The following is a 23,807-nucleotide window of genomic DNA, read 5'->3' on the forward strand; positions in this document are numbered from 1 at the left end:
GATCTTTACCGTACTGCCAAATTATAAGCAAGAACGAACAATACTTCGAAAACTTCAGTTTATACGGAAGAGAAGTAGTTGTAAAATTAGAAGACGATATAGTTAACGGTATACGTAATGTTACCGAAGCTATTTTAAACCAATATAGGCCTACGGATTTCGTTCAAATATCCTTAAGCAGTTCTAATTTACCATCAAGAGCGGAACTAGAACTATCTTTCAAAAGAGCCGATCAAGTAGATATCGATCTTATTTTCGATCAAATATCCGAAATTCTCTACGACGACGAAGAAGAGCAGCATTTTCTAGGACCTATTAACATGACGTTTCACGTAGTAAGACTCCCGGACGGTCATGGCATAGTGAGTTCTCAAATCAGTTCGGAAGCGGAAGACAGTGGTAACGACACATCGAATTGTAACGAATCGTCAGAATTAGAATGTAACGACGAACAAGAAGGTAGAGGGTTAGATAATCATCCTCCTAGCCCAGTGGGATCTTTACCGTACTGCCAAATTATAAGCAAGAACGAACAATACTTCGAAAACTTCAGTTTATACGGAAGAGAAGTAGTTGTAAAATTAGAAGACGATATAGTTAACGGTATACGTAATGTTACCGAAGCTATTTTAAACCAATATAGGCCTACGGATTTCGTTCAAATATCCTTAAGCAGTTCTAATTTACCATCAAGAGCGGAACTAGAACTATCTTTCAAAAGAGCCGATCAAGTGGATATCGATCTTATTTTCGATCAAATATCCGAAATTCTCTACGACGACGAAGAAGAGCAGTATTTTCTAGGACCTATTAACATGACGTTTCACATAGTAAGACTCCCGGACGGTCATGGCATAGTGAGTTCTCAAATCAGTTCGGAAGCGGAAGACAGTGGTAACGACACATCGAATTGTAACGAATCGTCAGAATTAGAATGTAACGACGAACAAGAAGGTAGAGGGTTAGATAATCATCCTCCTAGCCCAGTGGGATCTTTACCGTACTGCCAAATTATAAGCCAGAACGAACAATACTTCGAAAACTTCAGTTTATACGGAAGAGAAGTAGTTGTAAAATTAGAAGACGATATAGTTAACGGTATACGTAATGTTACCGAAGCTATTTTAAACCAATATAGGCCTACGGATTTCGTTCAAATATCCTTAAGCAGTTCTAATTTACCATCAAGAGCGGAACTAGAACTATCTTTCAAAAGAGCCGATCAAGTGGATATCGATCTTATTTTCGATCAAATATCCGAAATTCTCTACGACGACGAAGAAGAGCAGTTTTTTCTAGGACCTATTAACATGACGTTTCACGTAGTAAGACTCCCGGACGGTCATGGTCGGTCGAGACCGAGAGGGAGAGGCCTTAAACCTTTCAATTTATTTTGCCGAGATCGAAGGGGGATTAAATGCATAGTAAATAAGGACTTTTTGTGCCTTCCTAGAGCTTTGGTTGTAGCCATAGCTCATCGCAAATATATGGATGACAAGGCAAAAGACCCTTTCGTCAAAAGCCACTGGTTAGCCATTTCAAAAAACAAAATGAATAACACCTTACAAAAGGACCAGGCGATCAATCTCTGCATCAGGGCAGGGGTTAGACCGAATAAGGAATGCGGTAGCGCAGAATCTTTAGCAAAATTTAGAGCCTATTTAAACAAATATTCGATATTAGTATACAAAATTGAAAATAATATTCCGGTATTGTTGTTTGGAGAAATCGACGACGATAAGCCGAGACTTTTCTTACTGAACGAAAGACGTCACTACAACGTAATAACTAACATCAAACCCCTTTTTAACCATGATGTCTTTTGTTTCAAATGCCTCCTTCCTTTTTGGAGAAAAAGTAGTCACAAATGTTTTACGTTCTGCCAGAAATGCCGGAGAGAAAGAAAATGCGTAGGGGAACCCACATATTGCAATAAATGCTCGAGATCATTTCAGGGTCTCGAGTGTTATCAAAGCCACTTGAAAGGCCCGAAACCCCTTTGCGAGAGACTGTATCATTGCTCCGAATGTTTTAAGATAATAGACTTTAGTAAGAGAAAAGAGAAACACGATTGCGGTGAAATGTTCTGTAAGATGAGCAAAAAATATAGAGATTCTAGTCACCTGTGCTACATTCAACAAATCCAAGACCCTACGAAGTCAGTCGAGAACGTGATTAAAACAATCAATACACCAGAATACGTTTTCATATTTTTTGACATCGAAACGATACAAATTAAACGTTACAAAGAAAATGCCTTTCTCCATCAATCAATATTATGTGTCAGTCAAATCGTTTGCGAAAAATGCGTAAACAAAATAACGTCTAACTCGTGCGAATTGTGCGGGCAATTTGGAAATCGCGAAAAACGATTTGAGGGACCTAATCCGATAGCCCTTTTTATAAGTTATCTGAGAACTTTGTCCGACGTTAAGACCGTTATTTTAATTAGTCATAATGGTAGTAAGTACGACCAACAATTCTTAATTCGAGAAATAATAGACCGAGACGAATCATGGAAACCGTCTATAATCGCAAATGGGACCGAAATATTACAAATGAAGCTTTTTAATCTGACGTTTTTAGATTCGTATAAATTTATTCCCGTTGCCTTATCGAAATTACCCCTTACGTTCGGGTTTCCCGACGATGCTAAAGGATACTTCCCCCACTTTATTTTTAATGTCGTCAATCATCCTTTTGACATTAAGAATCAAGAACAAACGAATTATGTATTAGAGAAAGGATTACCGCCGAAAGAAGCCTACGGTATCGAACATTTCACGGCTAAAAATTTAGAATCATTTCTTAAATGGTATGAGGAGGAAAGCAAATCCGAAATGGATTTTAATTTTTTGAGAGACCTGAATAAATACTGCTCGAATGACGTGGAGATCTTGAAAAAGGGATGCTTAATATTACGTAAACTCTTAATAGAGACAACGAATGTTGATCCATTTCGTTGTGGGGCGGTTACCATGGCAGGTGTATGTAGTGTGGTATATCGCAAAACGTTTTTAAAGAAAAATACTATAGGTATAATACCCTCGAATTTATATCGCCTTAAAGATAATCAATCTACCGTCGCTTTGGAATGGATGGCGTGGCTAAGTCACAAACGCGAAATTACGATTCAATCGGCTTATACGGGGAAAGAACCTAGAATTAAAAATATTAAAGTAGACGGTATGTACGAGAACGAAATTTTCCAATTTTGGGGCTGCTATTTCCACGGGTGCAAGGTGACATTCCCTTTAAATCGAGATAAGCCTTTATACGGGGACCCGGGGCAGACTTTAAATTATAGATGGTTACGTACGATGAAACTAATTAAGAGATTAGAAACCCTTAATATAAAATTAACTATGATTTGGGAATGCGAATGGAACGAGAAAAAAAAATAATCCAGAAATCGAAAAGTTTCTGACCAACGAAAAACTGTATACCAAAATTAAAACCCCGTTAAATCCGAAAGATAGTCTCTACGGTGGTAGGGTTAATACTCTGAAAACTTACCACGAAACGAAAGGACCGGAAAGGATACATTATTTAGATTTCTGTAGTTTATATCCCTACGTAAATAAATGAAAAAAAAACGTTACGGGACACCCAAAAATATTATTAAATAACATTCCGGATATTTTTGAGTTTGAAGGGCTACTGAAATGCGAAATATTCCCTCCTAGGGATCTATTTCATGCCGTTCTTCCCATAAAAGCCAATTCTAAATTAGTTTTCACGCTATGTTATACGTGTTGTAAAACTAAAATCCAAGGAGAATGTACCCACGAACCGTCCGAAAGAAAACTGAAAGGCACATGGGTAGTCGATGAGATTAGATACGCTGTTGAAAGAGGTTACGAAATTCTAGAAAAGATTGAGGCTTGGGTATACGACGTGACTGTATACGACAAAACTACGGGGACGGGAGGACTGTTTCAGGAATATATAGATACGTTTCTGAAATACAAAACAGAAGCTAGTGGTTTTCCAATTAACTGTAAGACGGAAGAAGAGAAACAAAATTATGTTATAAATTTTAAATCGCTAGAAGGGATCGATTTGAATTTAGATAATATTAAGAAAAATGAAGGCTTAAGGACTTTATCTAAACTTATGTTGAATTCTTTATGGGGTAAATTCGCCCAACGTACTATTTTAACAAAAACAGAGTTGTTAAAAACTGCTCAAGAGTTATTCGCGCTACTGTTAAATCCGGAAATTGAAGTAAGAAGTATATTAACTATAAATGAAAGAACCGTTTTAGTCAAACATATTCCTTCAGAAGGCCACGAAATCGAACATAAACATACCAACGTAGTTGTAGCCGCCTATACCACCGCGATGGCGAGATTACATTTGTTAGAAGCTTTAGAACAAGTAGGTCAAGACTGCTACTATTACGACACTGATAGTATGCTCTATTTGTCACCTACCGGTAATCATCTTTTAGCAACGGGCGATTACTTAGGACAACTTAAAAACGAATTAGAAGGTTATGGAAAAGAAGCTTTTTGTAAATTATGGCTTAGTGGAGGTCCCAAAAACTATAGTATGGTTATCTATGACCCCGAAACGGAAAAAACATTTAGTATAACCAAAGTAAAAGGATTTCGGCTAGATATTAGTACGGAACAAATAATTAATAGTAAAAATCTGAAAATTTTGTTAGGCGTAAATACGGATAACGAAATTGTAGAAAAAGAAGAAGAAAAACTAACCGATTTGGAGATTTATGACTCGAGACGAATTAAAAGATTACCTAATCATATCGTTGTATCGCGCGGAGAATATAAAAGTTATAGAATTATAATGGATAAAGTAAGACTTTTGCCTAATAGTTTCCAAACTGTCCCGTGTGGTTACCAAATAAAATAATTTTTAAAATTGGTTAAGGAAGTGTAAATAAAATCAAATATTCTTAATATAAAAATTTATTGTGAATTTAAAAATATTTTTAAATTCTTTGTTTTTTTTATTCTTTGTTTTTTTTATTCTTTGTTTTTTTTATTCTTTGTTTTTTTTATTCTTTATTTTTTTAAAGATAAAAAATGTATTTTTTTAAAGATAAATTTTAAAGATAAAAAACGTTTTTTTTTAAAGATAAAAAAGTTTTTCTTTTTAAATTCTTTTTTTCTTAAAAAAGAGAAAAAAATGGTTTTTTTTTAATATTTTTTTATACCCGCGATTAGGGCCAAAAACAGTTTCTCGAAAAAATATTCGTCGCGACAACCTTCACGGACGCATTCGTCGTCTGGCATGGTATTTAGTTGCCACCATGCGCGGTATTGGCGAAGTTGCATTAGTTCAATCAGGATTCTATTAAAAAACCACCCCCATTAGAAACTAGTTAGATGTTTTTTCCCTTATTATTATTAAATTAGAAAAGGGAAAAACCTACAGAAATCCTTTGCAGTTCAATGGTAAGAGGCTACGTAAATAATAAAAAATTGTGTTCAATAAATAATCTAAATATTCTATTCTTAATAGCTGATAATAAATAATTTCTCACTTTGGCTCGAAAACAGTGACCGTGTGCTGATCAACTATGATAGTTATTTGATTCAGCAGTTCGTTAAAGTAAAAATCGTCGTTGAAATAAACCCTCTCCTGTCCCAGTAAAATATCGAATCCCGCTTTAATCCTAACAAAACACGTCGGATATTTAGGGTAAGTTAGTTATAAAAGGTTAAGTACACGGCAGCGTTGCAATTTAAAGTTTCGTCATTTTGGGCCGAAATACGTGCCAGGGACGGAAAATTAATGGAGGAGGCGATGGCGCTGGCGGTGAAGGGGGATTCGATGAATCCGAGGACGGAAATACGTTCCACGGTCTGAATACGTATGGAGGAGGCGAAGGCGAGATAGGAGGCGAACGCACGGGAGGAGGCGAAGGCACGGCTGGAGGCGAAGGCACGGCTGGAGGCGAAGGCGCGGGAGAAGGCGAAGGCGCGGGAGAAGGCGAAGGCGCGGGAGAAGGCGAAGGCGCGGGAGAAGGCGAAGGCGCGGGAGAAGGCGAAGGCGCGGGAGAAGGCGAAGGCGCGGGAGAAGGCGAAGGCGCGGGAGAAGGCGAAGGCACGGGAGAAGGCGAAGGCACGGGAGAAGGCGGGGGCGATGGCGGTGAATCCATCTTCGGAGAAAAGGGCGTATCGACACCTTGCAAATAACTAAAAAAAACAAACCCCCACCATCCCAGCTTCAAATTACAAGAGTGAAAATAAAAATGCTCGAGAAAGATAACTACGACTAGATCCCGTTGACGAAATAAAAAAACCGATTGGAAGATAGCAATGCGTCAAGTAAATAAATGTAAATTTTTAGGGGGTACGCGTCAAAAAATTCTCAATAAACTGAAAATAAATATATCTCGTCAAGAGGAATCTTATTATTTCTATTTTTAATTGATACTATTTATTAAAAATTGGTAAAAATTCGCTTACTAATCGGGGATTTTGGTCATTTATTTCAAGGGTGCTAGGACTTTTAAATTTTAGGTTGTTGTCTTTTCTGTTTCTGCTTCGAACTAATGGTCCGAAATAGGGGTAAAACGGTTTTTATATATGAACGAAATTAAAAGGAAGAGGAGGGTTAACATCTTGACCACCCTTTTCGAAATAGAAGAAAGGTCGCGATGGAAGGGTAAACACACCAAATCAGGTGAGAGGTACGACGAAATCTATTTCTAGGAACATCCGTAAAAAAGGTAATTTTCGCCTAAACGAATTGATTTTTTTCCGAATTCCGATACGTTTCCAAACTAACAGAAATACTTTCGGATGAGAAGGGCTGTACTTTTAAAAAAAGCCTTTTTTTCGCGACTTTCGTCTCTTTAAACTTGCCATTATGTTTATTTCTTTCCTAATTGGAAAAGACCGTAAACGAGATTTATATGTTTCGGTTCTGGAGAAATCTATTTTCGGAATAATACAAAAAATAACCTTCAGGGTCAAGGGGAGATCGGATTTAACAATGACGGAGGGGAACGTAGGTAAAAAAATCAAGAATAACCGATTTTGTTTCTTCTCTTAGAAGGATGAGGAAAGGAATTCGAAATGAGAGAGAGTGAAAGGGTTTGCTTCCCCTTCCGCCTTCCCCCCCCCGCGAGCGCGGGCCGGGCCGGGCAGGGCAGGGCAGCCACCGCGATTTTTCCGCGAGCGGCGATTTTTTCTTTAGAAAAAATCGCCGCTAATTCCGCGTGGCGCAACGCGTCGGGTTAATTAAAAAACGATACTTTCCGACGTTTATATACGAATTACTCTTCCTAACTTTTCTTATTCGTATTTTATTAAACTTCCCAGAAGGACGTCAAATGATGCCGTTCGAGCATCCCGCTTCCGTTTTAATATCCGGTAGTACCGGTTGCGGAAAAACTGCGTTATGTTTGAACCTAAAATAGATCGAGTTGATTGGTATTTTTCCGAATATCAACCTTTTTACGATGATATGAAAAGAAATTATCGCGTTAATTTTATTCGAGGATTACCGGATGATATTTCGATATACGACGGCAGTAAAAACGTCTTGTTAATCGTCGACGATTTAATGAGCGAAAATAAAAGCGCGTTAATCGCCGATCTCTTTACCAAATACAGCCATCATAGATCTTTGTCGGTCTTCTTTTTAGTCCAAAATTTATTTCATAAAAATATCCGCGAAATATCTTTAAACTCTAAATACATAATTTTATTCCGCCAAATTCGCGATAAAATGCAAGTTAATTTTTTGTTTAAGCAAATCTATCCTCGTAATTGGAAATTTATACAAGAAAGTTACGCCGACGCGACTAAAAATCCTTATTCTTACTTACTATTCGATTTAAGTCAGAATTGTCCAGACGAATGGAGAATCAGAACTAATATTTTTTCCGGCGAAACGAACGTTGTATACCAAAATAAATAAAAGAAAGTAGGTATTAATAGACGCCTTCATTTACACTATGACTTCGAAACGTAATAGATCGTCCAAAAAACTAAACAAAAACTGTCAAAGCTTAGCCAAGAAAAATATAGATTTAATTAAAGTCTTAGCGCGATTAAAAAGGAAACAACGATTAGGGATTTTAGAAAAGGCTAATAGAGAATTGATAGAAACCCTCGGCGAAGTCGCGTTGAATACTTTAAACGGAAACGTTCGATTAAGTCCGAAAGTTTTCCAGAAATTGGCAAAACATAAAAATCAATTAAGAAAATTAGCTAATAAAAAAATCAATTGGAAATTGAAACGTTCTTCGTTAATTAATCAAAAAGGTTCGGGGATATTTTCTTTGCTTTTACCGGTAGCGGCGTCCGTTATTGCCTCGTTATTCGGTTCTAGAAAATGAAGTACGCGCGAAAGATGACTTTAATACCCCTCGGAGAGAATCAAGAACCTCTAACGAATTCTACAACGAGGGAACTCGATTCGTCGACTGACAAAGAAGAAAATTATAATATTTTGTCGAATATGGAAAACGAAATGAGGCAGATTTTAGCGAATACCGTTTTAGACGATAAGACGAAATGGATTCTGTACGATCAATTAATGCAAAGATATCTAGCGTTAACGAAATATAAATTTCCCGAGTACGATAATAATTTGCAACCTTGGATAAATTTGTTCTCTATGAAATATAGAGGGCGTGCTAAAGAAATTTTAAATTATTTAACCAATAACGAACGACGAGTTAGGTGGTCTAACAGCGACGGCTCTGTCTATATAAACGGCAAAAAGATCGCAAAGAGCGACATTAGCGAATTGGTTTATTACACTATCAAGCTCATTGACAACGGAAACAACGCTTCCAAAATACCTCCTCCGATCGGTTGGCGAGAGTTCGATCCTTATATCGAAGATTACGTGAACAAACAATCAGGTGTACCTAACCTCTCGCCGTCGAATTTATTACCTACACCCTTAAAACGTAAAACAGCCTCGATTCCAGTAGCAACGCCTAATTCATTGCCGATTAAAAAGATACTAAGAAAGAAAAAAGATACTCCGAGAACCCCTTTTAATTCTAGGTTAATTTTAAAAAGTCCTCTCGACGGGACCCAGGGATCAGCCAAGGAAAAAGTTGCCAAAAAGGGAGGATGGGTGACATATCGGTAGACCAAGAGAATGTCTTGAAAGAAGTATATTTCGACGTTTCGCATCCGGCTTCTTTTTCCAGTATCGAATCTTTATACAAAGCGGTGAAAGATAAGGGAATTTCGAGAAAAAATGTTCGAGAATTTTTAGAAGGGTCCGAGGCTTATACTTTACACAAAACAGCTTTAAAAAAATTCCCGAAACGTAGAATACCCGTTACAAACATCGGTGATCGATTCGAATTGGATTTGGTCGACATGAAATCTTTAGCTAAATATAACGATAATTTCAATTATTTGCTAATGGGCCTCGACTGTTTTTCTAGAAAAGGTTACATCGTCCCTTTAAAACGTAAAAGCGCCGACGAAGTTTTGGACGGGTTAAAAATTATGTTCCCCGACGAAAGAAATTCTCCCAGGCTTATTTATTCCGATTCGGGAAAGGAATTCGTTAATTTCAAAGTAAAGAAATTTTTTAAAAATCGGAAAATTAAATTTGATTTAATGACTTCCGAACCGCACCACGCGCCCTTTGTCGAAAGGTTTAATCGAACTATCAAAACTAGAATGTATTATACAAAAATGTCTTGGTTTGAACCAAGGCCGAAAAACAAACGATATGAGTGAGGTTTATCAATTGACTGAAGTCCAGATATTGCAATTTTTCTTTAATTATTATTATTAATTTAATCCTTAAACACAATTTATTTCTATCAACTGATTTTACTGTTAATCGATTTATTCCCTCTAAATTTATTCAAAAAATTGCATATCTACGCTTTTTCAAGAACAATTCCGTTTTCCGAAAACATTACATCATGAAATTAATTATTTTGAAGAAAATACGTATTGAGGGATCAATAATGAATATTTGAAATATTCTGCTGACTCCCTAAAAAGAGCAAACAATTTGTAGTCATAGATTATTAAGGTTGGCAGGATAGTCCAGAGAGTCACGTACCGTTTACATTGTGGAAAGATTTGGATCTGACCGCGTGTTTTGAGCGGGCTCTGATGACCCATACACTGCAAGCACTGTTAATTGCAAAATTTTATATACTAAGAAAATTTTGGAAGGGGCGGGCTTTTGTGTGCCCTCCTTCGCATAACTCGTTTAGAGTGGAGTGGTTTATGTATTAATTCCGAAGGAAAAGAATATAAATATCATTGGTACTGACACGTTTTCCTTTTTAAAGAATCTTTACCCTAACCTTGGTTTTGCCTATATAATATTTTTCCAGTCCATGAAAGTAGCGCTACCTACTAAAAGAAACCACAAGGGACAAACGTTGTTCCTATGTCTTAAGTAAACGTCATTATTTTATTAATTAGTCCGTGCAAAATAAATTCTCTTTATCATATTTTATCGAATATCCGTCTTCTCAGCAAATTGTAACCGTTGAAAAGACTACTAGTGGTGCAAACTTGAAGATTAATTGCCAAGCCACTAACATTTAAAACTATGTCCGTCAAGGTGCTTACATGTTAGTGAACACCGATACGAAATCCCTTCAAAATATTTTCATGGTAAAATGTTTTCGGAAAATGGAATTGTTCTTGAAAAAGCGTAGATATGCAATTTTTTGAATAAATTTAGAGGGAATAAATCGATTAACAGTAAAATCAGTTGATAGAAATAAATTGTGATTAAGGATTAAATTAATAATTATAATTAAAGAAAAATTGCAATATCTGAAACTTCAGTCAATTGATAAACCTCACTCGTATCGTTTGTTTTTCGGCCTTGGTTCAAATTAAGACATTTTAGTATAATATCTGTCACTTCAGTCTTAAGGCGGTAGTTAACTCTTAACAGGCTGAAATGTTTGGTGTCGTTTTTGATTCTTGCCGAACTTTATCTATTTTACCAGAAGTTTATGACTTCTTATCCTGAGAAGTATTGGACTCTAACCATATCCGGAACCAACTCTGTTAGCCAACTTCTTATTAGGTCCGATCACCACGCCACCTACGGCGCTTCTCTCAGTTAAAGCTGGCAAGCTAATATACGAGCCAGAAGCGGGCAAGTAACGAAACTTTAAGGTGTGTCCTGTGGTTTAGGTAACGAATCAGAAACGGTGACAAGAACAGCTGTTTGCTAGAAATTCCGTTCAAACTAGCGTGTGGTCCTAGGCCCAAGGGATTGTAATGGATTGTCAGAGAGTTCTAGACAGCCGGCTTTTCAACGATTGGCGGTGAAGAAGTTTTGAACACGCCCCACAGTTTTGAGAGCCACAGCCTCTCAGTGTGGGATTTTTCTCGGTACACTAGATCGTTTTTCTTGTGGGGAGGAAACTTTCGACCCTCTTTTACGATTGCCATAGTGTGTTACCACGAACTTTGTAGCGACGTCACATGCTCTTATCTCTTATTTTATTTTCAGGCGACCATATTGGCAGTCGCGAGACGTCGTCAGCTTGTGCAATACAAATTCGGGACCCAATATTGACGTCACAGTTTTTCCCCCCTAGCTTCGTGGTAGCACACTAAAGGCAATTTTGACTAGTAGGGATGGATACTATATAAAGCCTTAGTGTCCAATACTTCCCAGGACAAGAAGTCATTAACTTCTGATTTTACCCTAAACTTTTGGATTTCACGCCTATTAAAGTACTTTAATTAAATTTAAATTAATTTAAGCGTGAAATAGAAAAAATTTGGCTTTACCAACGGCTTGGGTAGTTTTAATATTATTTAAATAGTTTATTTAAAAATTATTTCAGTTTTTATCCAGAAAAATGTATATTTTTGGTTCAATTTCACGTTAATTATACTTAATTAAGTTGAAATTAACGTAGGATTCTGTTTCGGCAGGGTCCATATAGGTCATAAAATGAGTTTCAATAAATAATTAACCATAATTGCATTTTTGTGGAGTTTTTGATTCTTATTTTAGCCTAAAGTTAAGAATTTTGCGCCTTAATGTACTGTAAAAACAGAAGTTTATAACTTCTTATCCTGGGAAGTATTGGACTCTAACCATATCCGGAACCATCTCTGTAAGACAACTTCTTATTAGGTCCGATCACCGCGCCACCTACGGCATTTCCCTCATTTTTCGCTGGCAGGTTGATTTGCGCGCCAGCAGCGGGAAAATAACGAAACTTTAAGGTGTGTCCTGTGGTTTGAGGTAACGAATCAGAAACGGTGACAAGAACAGCTGTTTTAATAGACTGCTAGAAATTCCGTTCAAACTAGTGTGGGGTCCTAGGCCCACGGATTGTAATGCATTTTCATAGAGTTCTAGCCAGACAGCTTTTCAACGATTGGCGCTGAAGAAGTTTTGAACACGCCCCACAGTTTGAGTGCCACAGCCTCTCGGCGTGGGATTTTTTTCAGGAGATTAGATAGTTTTCCTAGTGGGGAGGAAACTTTCGACCCTCTTTTACGATTGCCATAGGCAATTTTGACTAGCAGGGATGGATGCTATATAAAGCCTTAGTGTCCAATACTTCCCAGGATAAGAAGTCATCAACTTCTGGTAAAGATAATTCAAATTAATTTAAGAGTGAAATAGAAAACCTTTGGCTTTACCAACGGCTTGGCTAGTTTTAATCTTATTTAAATAGTTTATTTAAAAGTTATTTCAGTTTTTATCCAGAAAAATGTATATTTTTGGTTTAATTTCACTTTAATTATACTTAATTAAGTTGAAATTAAAGCTGGATTGTGTTTCGACAGTGTTCATTTAGGTTATAAAAAGAGTTTGAATAAATAATTGACCTTTATTGTAATGTTTAGAGGAGTTTTTGATTATTCCAACACATTGCGTTAAATTTTTATCATACCCTTGCTAAATTTGCGGTAACGGAAAGAACATCTATGAAATAAGTTAATGAATGATCCTATTCTATAGTTTGGTTTCTATGTCAGTAATTCCATCAAATGCGTGAATAATTCATAGCAATTTAGACAAATAAACAAACGGCAATGTGGACTGTGGAAATAGCGTGTAACCGATTGGCGAACAGCGTAACTCTTTGACTCCCACGTGGTTACGTTGGAAAAATCTCCGCTGATGTAAACATGAAAATTATTTCACTAATAAAATTACGTAAAGACAATGTTCTCCTGGATTAACCAGCACCACTGTTACTTCTATTTATGGATTAAACAATCCACTGTTGGTAACAAATAGTTTAAAAAATGATTACGTAACATCATTAGGATTAAAAATTGTTTTAACGAATGATGATGCGTTGGTTGAGTTTCAGGAATTATATCACACACCTTCAAATTAGTAGAATTTTAGTGAGATTAACAAATAATGAAACCCTGTATACCTCATATGGGAATGTTGAATTAAATAAACACCACTCGTTTAACTTCCCTAGTGAAAACACATTAAACTTTTTGTCATCATTCCAGTAGTATTTTGAAGTTTTCTAACTTTTCACAAGGTGAAAACACTCTATTTCAAGAATCAACACGTTAAGAAATTGAATAGATATAACATTTTTACTTCAAATTGGAAGGGCCCCGTAAATCCGGTAAAATCTAGGATATGTTTCTAGCAGGAAACGAAGCAGACTACAGACAACAGAATTCCAAAAAGGAGCTGGAAATTAGCTTTTTTTAATAATCTTTAAAGAGGAATGACACTATAAAGACTATATTGCAGTCTTTACAGAGACTTACTAAGCCTTGGCCGTAATGAACGTCGGAAAACGTATTTCAAACGATATAAAAACCTCTATTAACTGTAATTATTTACCTGAATTACTTTTTTAGACGAAAATTCGACCTGATAACAAAGTATTTGTTTCTAAGGGTGTTATAGTTAGTTAGAAAATCCAAATAAAGTTGTTCAAGCTCGGAAAATACTAAACAAGCGTCGACTGCTCAAAAACAAGTTCTTAAGATCATAGCCTCCTGGATCACGCGACTCGCGGACGCAAGCTGCTCGCGCTATAGCACAGAATGAAGCAAACTGAAAATGTCAACTTAACTTGTTATCAGGCACAAAGCTAGGCCCTCCCATGTTCTCAATCTGGTTGAAAATTGAAGAAATGGGTATCAGCGCGCTAACAGGTTAACCTGACGTTTAACTCAAGAGCCGTGCTTCCGTAATTAACTAAAATTAACATACCTAGACTTAATTTTTTCTGATTAGACTAGCCGATCGCACACCCTGAATACTTAATTGTTAAATTAAGAGTATTCCGAAAAGTAACTTCGCTCTAGTTTTTCAGTTAGAGGTGGTTAAATATCAGGAAAAACCCCATGTTAATCTCCATAGGAAATTGGTAAAAGCATGTGAATTTTGCTTTAACGTTACAAAAGAGTATCAAGTCATATCTACAAGGGCCTACCGGCCCTGTAGAATAAATATTTCACGCATTATAACACGTTTCGCTACATAGACCAAATTGAGAATATTCTGAACGCCTATAATTTGGCCTATCATTCCAGCATTAAAATGACGCCGAATGAAGTTAATCCGTCTAACGTTTTAAAAGTTTATAAAAATATTTACAAAATTAACGATAAAACTAAGATAGAAAAGAAAATAATTCCCGCGAAATTCAAAATTGGAGATTACGTTCGAGTTAGTAAACTCAAATCTGTCTTTGCTAAAGGATTCGAAGCCCAATTCTCCACGGAAGTATTTAAAATCGTTAGCGTTTTAGATACTCAAACTCCTCATTTATATAAAATACAAGATCTGGAAGGAAAGGATATAAAAGGGTTCTTTTACGGTCCCCAACTCATTAAGTGCTCGGTACCTCACACATTCAAGATAGAATCCGTCATTAAAAAGAGGAAACGTCGAGGGAAATTCGAATATTTCGTTAAATTTTTGGGTCTACCTAAAAGTCAAAACGCTTGGGTTTTAGCTGAAAATGTCGAAAAAATCAGAATTTTATTTAACCTTGCCTAGCGACTCGTCTATGGATTATCTCCCGTCCAATAAAATTTCGTCTTTTATTACCAAATTACCTACTCCCCTTAATTTAAACGGGGAGTGGGAAGTGGCCTTGGTCGAAATAATTTACACTCACAGTTTCTTTAACGTTTTGAAAGAAGACGATGAGGAAAGACGAGCGCGAAAAAGGGAAATACAGTTAGCCAAGCCCCGGAAGAAAGGATTGAAGAGCGTGGACGTGAAATCGACGTCCAAGGGAGAGGTAAACAAGGACTCGAGAGAGACGAAGAAAAAGAAAGAGGAGGAAGGGCAGAAAGAGGAGAAAGAGGAGAAAAAAAACCAGTAGCGAAGGCCGAACGAATGAAGAAGTATATTTCATTGCCAATATTTCTGCGGGAAATTATCAATCGCTTAACCATTTACTTCAAGTTATTAACGATACGGACGTATGTCAATCGGCTTCTTTACGTTTACATTACGACGAGGTTAGCGGCCGCGTTAAATTGAGACACGGGAATGTTTTATCGCCCGACGTGTCACGCTCATTAAGTTTGAGTCGACACATAACGGCTATTTTAGGGTTCGCGGATAACAAGCGTGTTCTAGGTACTAGCAAATATTCCGCCCTTCTTAATTTCCACGTTCCTTCGGAATTGTACGTATACAGCGATATTGTAGAAAACCAAATTGTCGGAAATTCGACAGTTCCATTATTAAGAATTATTCCCGTCGGTTATGACAAAAAACACGGGTCAATCGTCGTCAAAACTTTCGACTCGCCACATTACGTTCCCTTATCGAAAAAATATTTCGATACGTTGAATCACCTTGGTCAATTAGCGCCATTTCAGTTCGGAACTTTGTCGTGTAAATTACATTTAAGATGCGTAGAACAGCGGCTTTAGAGTATCATAAGCATAGCTGTTACGACGCTTATTATTTAAATCAAGCGCAAAGGATTAAGTAATCGCATGTATGTTGGGAAAGCCTACCAAAGGGGTTTTGGGACGGGTCAAACCGGTTTTGGAATTGGGTCCGTTCTGGGACGATTCGCGAGATACGTTGCGCCTTTCGTAGTAAAGGGGGCGAAGTTTGTCGGGAAAAAATTATTAGGGACTTCCCATAAAGTTCTCGGCGACTTGGTTCGGGGAGAAAACGTGAAAGAATCGATTAAACGACGAGCGAATGAAACTTTAGAAGATGTTCAGAAACAATACGGTTCGGGAATTAAAAGAAAGAGAAGAAGAAAATCGAAGAGTACCGTTAAACCGTTAAAAACTGTAAAAAAGAAGAAAAAGACTATAAAAGGACGAGCTAAGAACGGTTTAAAATTAGTTCAACGTAGCCTCGGGTTCAAGACGCCACACGATATTTTTTCCAAGTAATTAAAATACAAAGATATTTAAAAAAATTTGTGAAGTAATTCTTTCGCCGTTAGATTTACATACTATTCCCTCCACTCAAACGTCGATTGAAAATATAAAAACCATTTCCTATCAGCCTTTGACGTCTTTAAAAGGTAACCAACCTTTAGAATTTGAAGTTGCCGGAACTGGAAATGAGTATATCGATCTTTCGTTAATAATGTTATACACGCGTAATAAAATTACAAGCGCTTCCGGAGGTAATCTAACAGATAGCGACGTAGTCGGTCCAGTGAATAATTTCGGACATAGTCAGTTCGAAAGAATAGATATGTATATCGGAGATTGTCTAGAAACGCCTTCAGCCAATATGTACGCTATTAGCGCCATGATTTCAACTTTGACGACGTACGGCTCAGACGCCTCGAAATCTCATTTGCAAGCGGGGATGTTTTTCAAGGATACGGCTTATAATATGGATTCGGTAACGAAGAACGAGGGGTTCCTGAAAAGAAAATCATTTTGCGCCAAATCGAAAGAATTCGAAACTTATTTTCCACTCTGTTTAAATTTATGCAATATCCCTAAATTTTTAATTAATGGCGTATCTCTGAGATTCAAATTGTATAGAGCCAAATCCTCTTTTTGTCTCATGGGTACAGCGCCCACTACCGGCGACGGGTATAAGAGCGAAATTCTGGAAGCGATTTTGTACGTTCCGAAAGTGCAATTAGCGCCTAAAATATTAATAGCTCACGAGAAGGCTTTGGAAATTAAACCGGCTCAGTATAATTACACTCGTACAGAAACGAAAATATTTACCGTTTCGTCGAATATTCTAAGCACTTCTATTAACAATATATATTTAGGAAAAAACCCTCATAGGACTTTAGTATGCTTAGTCGATCACGAAGCGTACAATGGTGATTTGACGTTAAATCCATTTAATTACGAACATAATAACGTCAATTACATTACTCTTTTCCTTAATTCCGAACAATTTCCATCGAAACCTCTTAGGCCTAACTTTCAGAAAGGGTTATACCTCAGATCTTATTACACGCTTTTCACGGGTTCTGACACTCATTACAGCGACGAAGGAATTAATATTAGTTTAGAAGATTTTGCGGGTGGATACGCTATTTATTGTTTTGATTTAAGTCAAGATAATTCGGCTAGCGAAACCGAACACTGGAATCCCCCCAGACAAGGTCAATTAAGATTAGAATTAGGATTTCAAAAAACCGTTCCTAAAACTCTTAGTTGTATTGTATTTTCGGAATTCCAAGCTTTATTAGAAATAGATCGGCATAGAAACGTTACGGTTGTCACCTAAGTAAACATGAACGCGAGAGAAATAAATTCAATTCTCGAATCCTGCGCTAACTTTAAAGGGGTTTATCCTTGCGATATGTTACCGTATCAAATCGATAATTATCCATGCTCTGTCGTCGTGAATTTAGATAGTAGAAGAGAAGCCGGATCTCATTGGGTATTGATTTATTTTGATGGGCGTAAAAGAGCTTTCTATTTCGATTCTCTCGCTATTGGAAATATTATACCGTCAATTAGACTGTTTGTTAAAAGAAATTCTATTAAATGGTCATACAACAAAAGAAGACTTCAAGATTTGTCAAGCTCCGCATGCGGGAATTACTGCGTCACTTACATTATACACCGTTCTAAGAAAAGAAGTACGTTTTCATTTATGAAAAAATTCACGAAAGATCCATGGAAAACCAATCGATTATATCCACTTTATTTAACAGATTTATTTCTCAGAAGAAGAATGAAAAAAAAAACAAAAACATTTATCAAATCTTAATTGACAAACGATATTGAGAAATTCTTCTTCGCGGGTATTAGTCCCTATTTTTGTAATAATGAGAACCGTCGTCATTGAATTAGAATACCTTTTGGGCAAAGATCTTCACGATGCCGAAAGAAATCGCCGTTTAAAATTGAAGGGAATCTTTCCTGCAGCACTCGACGAACCAATTGGTATTGTACCAAAAATTTGCACGGAATTTATTTCAAAGACGGGGACATTTCGTGGCATAAAATGAAAAAATGTGTCGTCGACGCGACGAAAGATGTCGTACTTGTATTTTCGAAAGGACGTGAAAAATGTGAATTTTTGGAAACATTTTTCGGGTTTGAGAATGTTTTTTTTTTACCACCTACTAACACTAGTGCTTAGCCGTTAGGCCTTTAGCACCAGGAAGAATTAAGCGGGAGACCCTACGCGGCCCAGCACTGACGGGGGCCGCTAGGTCGTATGTGTAGAAGCAGGGAAGGATTGAGGTTTACTTGGGAGGTGACGGAAGGTGGAATTGGGGTAAGTCACCTCCGGCGGACACGGGGCAGTCGGCACCTATAGGGTAGGATCGCCGACATGTGGCGTATTCCCTCAAACTTTGCCGCCCCGAAGCTTGGCTTACAGGAGTGCGCCACACTCCCGGCGTTTGAGAATGTTACCGACTTGAACGATGTGGGTAGCCCTCGAGCGGCTATTGACTCTTGCCCGGTAAGATGCTTTAATCCCTACCACAGTGCGGTTGTAAACCCTCGCACTCGCGCTTGCGCTCTGGAAAGAAGCGTCATTTACGCGAAATATCTTGATGAAAACAAAGAAAATTATGTAAATTTTTAATCGATATTAAAGGTCCTTTTTTTTTAAAAAAATGCACTAAAATTGTTTTCTCAATTTTATTCTTGCGGGTGGGAAGGAAGGAGGGTTGGGCGTTTTATTTCCCTATAAATACCTCTAACGAAATCGTCTTTCTATTCATTCGCTGTTTAGACGTCAATATGAATTACGAAATTCAAAGATATCATAGTTTTTGTCATTGGCCCTTCCCCGAAATTGATAAAGGGTCTTTAGCCAGAGCCGGGTTTTATTATTTACATCACAGTGATCACGTACGGTGTTTTCATTGCAACGGCATTTTAAATAATTGGATGAAAATAGAAGATCCTTTTGTCGAACATTTACGATTATTTCCTGCTTGTAAATTTATAAGAGGATGGCCGACGAATAATATTCCTAGAATTCCTGACGTAGTCGATATTAAACGCCCATCGTCGTGCACTATAAAATTACCGAAAATAGATGAAGTATTAGAATATAAAAACTAAGTATGTCGAAAGTCCAATTTAATAATATTATAGAAATATATTACATACCTTACGAAGATCGAAGAAGTTATGTTATAATAGATAAATTAAGATTTAATAATAGAATAGCTCGAATGGCTTTGTTGCTAGATCCTATAATAAAAAGGTACCTCAAGAAAGGGGGAGGGATCTGATAAATATATACCCCCCTATACTTATTCTTCGGGATATGTTAAAAGTTAAGATCGGATTCCGCTAGCGAATCATTTGATACTTCACAACCAACCAAACAACACCTATCATGAATTCCGAATTAAATAATAAAAGATCTAGCGACGAAGCACCTAACGATAGTAGTAAAAGGAATAAAATGGAACACCGTTTTAAAAAACTGAATTCCAAATTTTACCTTAGTAAAATGCTTTACGTTGCATTTGGTCTTGTTGATAAAATGGACATTGAAATATTTCTTCGAAGAAAAGATAGTCTTAAAGGGTTTTCGATACTTTTTATTACAAAAATGGACTGATATTTTTCAATTAGTAACATCGAATCCTGATAAAAAGTCTATGGAATTTCCTATTTACGAAGAGCGTTTAACTACTATCGATATCGTTCTTAACGCTTCTAACGACGGTCTTAATTTTAAATTTCGAGAAAACAAAGATTACGATTTTAAATTAACACCGAAAGAAGTAACGGTTTTAAATCAGCAAATAAATAAAATAACTAAGCATTTAGAGCTTTTAAACTCCAACATTCGGGCTATTCAATGCATGGAAGATGCTATATACGAATTTATTTTTAATCTAAACAAATGTCTATTCGAAGAAGAGCCATATATTCGGAACCACGAAGCTTTCGAAGAAGATTTTGACGAGTTGATAAATTATTTGATTAATTATATTTCTCCTTCCGAAATTATTAATAAATTTAAATATATTTTAGAGAAGGAAAATTGTAAATGTACTTTAAAGCCGTTAAATCTTTATTCGATCGTTCTTTCCCAACAAAAATATTTTAAGGGTAAATTAGGAAAAGAATTGTAATGTGTTTTTGTGTGAAATAAACGTTTTTTTTAAATTATTTTATTTCTCTTCATTATTTTTTAAGAAACCATGACTGAGAGAAAATATTTGAGAGAGGGGTTGGGGGGTGGAGAGAGGCGAAGAAACCGGTTGGGCCGCAAGTGGCTGCCTACAGGCGGTAATAGAAGGGGGTGGGTGAGTTAAGAGAGGACGGGGGGTCTATACTGGCATCAGAGGGGTTGAGGTAAGAGAGGACGGGGTCTATACTGGCGTCAGAGGGGTGGGGGTGAGGGGGGCGGTTGGAGGGGCCTGGGGCCTATACTGGCATCCTATTCTCTAATTGTATTTGAAATTCCACAACTAGATTGTAGAACATCCTTTCTCCACCCGCTTTACTTTCTCTTTAGAAACATCCAGAAAGTACAACTAATTATATTAAAAATTCACAAAAACATTTTTGTGTAGAATTGTAAAATATCAACCGTTGACGCTAATAATGCATGATTATTAATAATATTTTTGGAGTGCAAATGAATGCGATTTTATAAAGGATAATATAGTTAATTGGAGTATGAAATGCACAGAGGAGTCGGATCTATTTAGTTCCAAGTTTTAAACCCGTTTTCATAAAAACGGCTTCGGTTTTATAATAAACCAAAAGATTCCATTATGTTATATTAATGATTTTGATGTTATGTTATCAGGGATTAGTGAGGTCAGATAGATTGGAAATGATGATGGGCGACCCGCGGCACCGTAACTCTCCCACCCTAGTAGCACACTCCTGTCGGTTAGGTGTGGGCAATCAACCGGGCGTGTTGGGATACTGCTGGCCCTGGCATTGTGCTGGCAAATTATCGCGATCCATCATAAATGCAAATTTTGCCAGTACAAACCCGGCACATTCCCGGCAACTATATTTTTTATCCTTTTTTTGTAACCCGGGGCACTTATTATAGCCTGAAAATGTCTTATAGTTGCTAAAACAACTAATTGAAAAGATTACATAACTTTTAATTGAGTATAAATACGAAGATATCTTCAAATTTGGTTTATAGCTGGTGAACTGACAGGAATGGTGTAGGCAACCCCCTACACACCCCAGCAATAAGCCGACTTACAGACCATATATGCATTTTTGCCAGTACAAACCCGACAGATTCCCTGCATCTATATTTTTTTACCTTTTTTATATAACCAGGATCACTTTATAAAGCCTGAAAATGTCTTATAATTGATAAATCGACTAATTTGTAGGCTTCCATAATTTTTAAATTGTATAAATTTAAAGGTATCTTGAGTTTTGGTTTTTAGCTGGTATACAGACGGGAATGATGTTGGCATACCCCAGCAATAAGCCGACTTACAGATCAATTTTTACTTCGCTTCTGTGCTTAATTTCGTGCTGTTACTTCATAACGCTTTTAAATTAAGAACGACATACATAATTTTGTTGAAATGTAGATGAATATTAGGAATTAGGATAAATTAAGTTGGTCATCAGCTGGTATTGTGTTGGAAAACCAGCCGCGAGTGAGATGCATTTAATATTGTTTCGTCCCTCCCCATTCATTTTGACTGCGCTGACGGAGGGGGTGGGTTTAGATGAATAAGCACTATGTAATTCTGTTTCATCCCCCTCCCCAGTGTAGTATTTTCAACTCCACGAAGTGTCGGCCACTTAAAAATATAACCAAAGTGATATTCAATTTTAAAATTATTTAGGGTATCTTAGTTTCAAAAATTATCGTATTTTATTCAAATTAGTAATTAAATGCTTCGTTTGCTCTTGTTCGTTTTTTAATTTTGAGTTATTTTAAACTTTTATCACTTTTCACAAGAATGATTTTGAGTTAGTATCCGACACTTCAACAAAAATATCTTTCAGAGAGAAAACTTTACACTTCAACAAAAATTTCTTTCAGAGAGAAAACTTTCCTTGACGTCATAAATCACGTGCACTCTCACCTAGAAAAACTACAGTCGACCAGGAGGGGTGGCGAGTAACTTAAAAAAGCACGAGGTGTCGGCCACTGAAAACTGTAACCAAAGTGATATTAAATTTTAAAATTATTTAGAGTATCTTAATTTCAAAAATTATCGCATTTTATTCAAATTAGTACTTAAGTGCTTCGTTCGCTCTTGTTAGTTTTTTAAATTTGGGTTATATTTAACTTTTACCACTTTTCACAAGAATGATTTCGAGTTAGTGTCCGACATTTTAACAAAAATTTCTTTGGTTTTTCGCTCGGGGAGTTTTATAGCTTGAGACAGTGTTAGTCAACAGTAAAAAAACGGCAGTTTTTTCAATTGCCGCCTTCGCTTTTGCTGTCATGATGGGAACGAACCTTCGGAAATAAAAGAGAATAAACCTATACAAATCGAATAATTAGCGAAAATCATCATTTCTATTATTTTTATCGGATATTTTATTGCGGAATATTGTTAGTTAGCGTTTTGGGCTTAGGCTAGTGTGAAAATCGTTTTTCTAAACATACTAGAACTGATTAAATCCTTTTTCTCGTTTAATTCCTATAATTAGACCAATTTAAATGAAACTTCTACTGATTTTAGCGTAATTTGAGAAAAGAAATCGATTTCTGATATGTAAATTAAGGATAATTAAAAACGGTGGAAAAATATGATCGTACGCTTTTAAAAACATCATTTTTGGATTCCCCACCATAAAATTAATTAGGTAAAATAAATTTCTTGTCAAATTACGTTAATTTAAAGCCGTAATTAAATCAAAACTGAAAAATAAATTTGAAAAATATCATGCTTTAAAACGCATTGAAAGTGTACGATAGCAACAAGACGGAGATGTTTTGGAATTTGAGCAAAAACGTAGCGTTTTTCACAGTTTGATTTTGTATATTCTTATTTTTGCAGGCTCTACACAGAAAAAACAATGTTTCGTATCTAAACGTTTTAATAAACATCAAAATGCAACGCGATTTTAAACACGTAAAATTCCTAAACATGTTTACGGTTAAATGTAGAGTTTTTGAATATGCTTATGGCCCGTAGTGTTTAGCCACTACACATGTTTAGATGTATCATGTTTAGGTTTGCAACATTTATTTCTCTTGGTGTATATTTTTTAAATGTATTTAGTTTTACTCACGTATAGGTTCCTAACGTGTTTGTGTAACTAGTGAATAGATATTTAACGTGTATAGGTAGGTAGGTGAATAGTTATTTAACGTGTATAGGTAGGTAGGTAAATAGTTATTTAACGTGTATAGGTAGGTAGGTGAATAGTTATTTAACGTGTATAGGTAGGTAGGTGAATAGTTATTTAACGTGTATAGGTAGGTAGGTGAATAGTTATTTAACGTGTATAGGTAGGTAGGTGAATAGTTAT

At 36.4% G+C, this 23,807-nt stretch overlaps 1 protein-coding gene across 1 annotated transcript; it reads left to right on the forward strand.

Moving 5' to 3' along the window:
• Positions 1-15,902: 15,902 nt before the first annotated feature.
• Positions 15,903-17,631, forward strand: LOC149668664 (uncharacterized protein F54H12.2-like). The gene is made up of 2 exons (XM_089840874.1): positions 15,903-16,254; positions 16,370-17,631. Exons 1-2 carry the CDS (start codon positions 15,903-15,905, stop codon positions 17,629-17,631), a joined length of 1,614 nt encoding a protein of 537 aa, XP_089697000.1.
• Positions 17,632-23,807: the final 6,176 nt, after the last annotated feature.

The sequence above is a fragment of the Phalangium opilio genome, unplaced genomic scaffold (genome assembly GCF_054372755.1).
Source record: "Phalangium opilio isolate 3A_F unplaced genomic scaffold, DU_Popi_V2 ptg000055l_1, whole genome shotgun sequence".
Classification (NCBI taxonomy): domain Eukaryota; kingdom Metazoa; phylum Arthropoda; class Arachnida; order Opiliones; family Phalangiidae; genus Phalangium; species Phalangium opilio.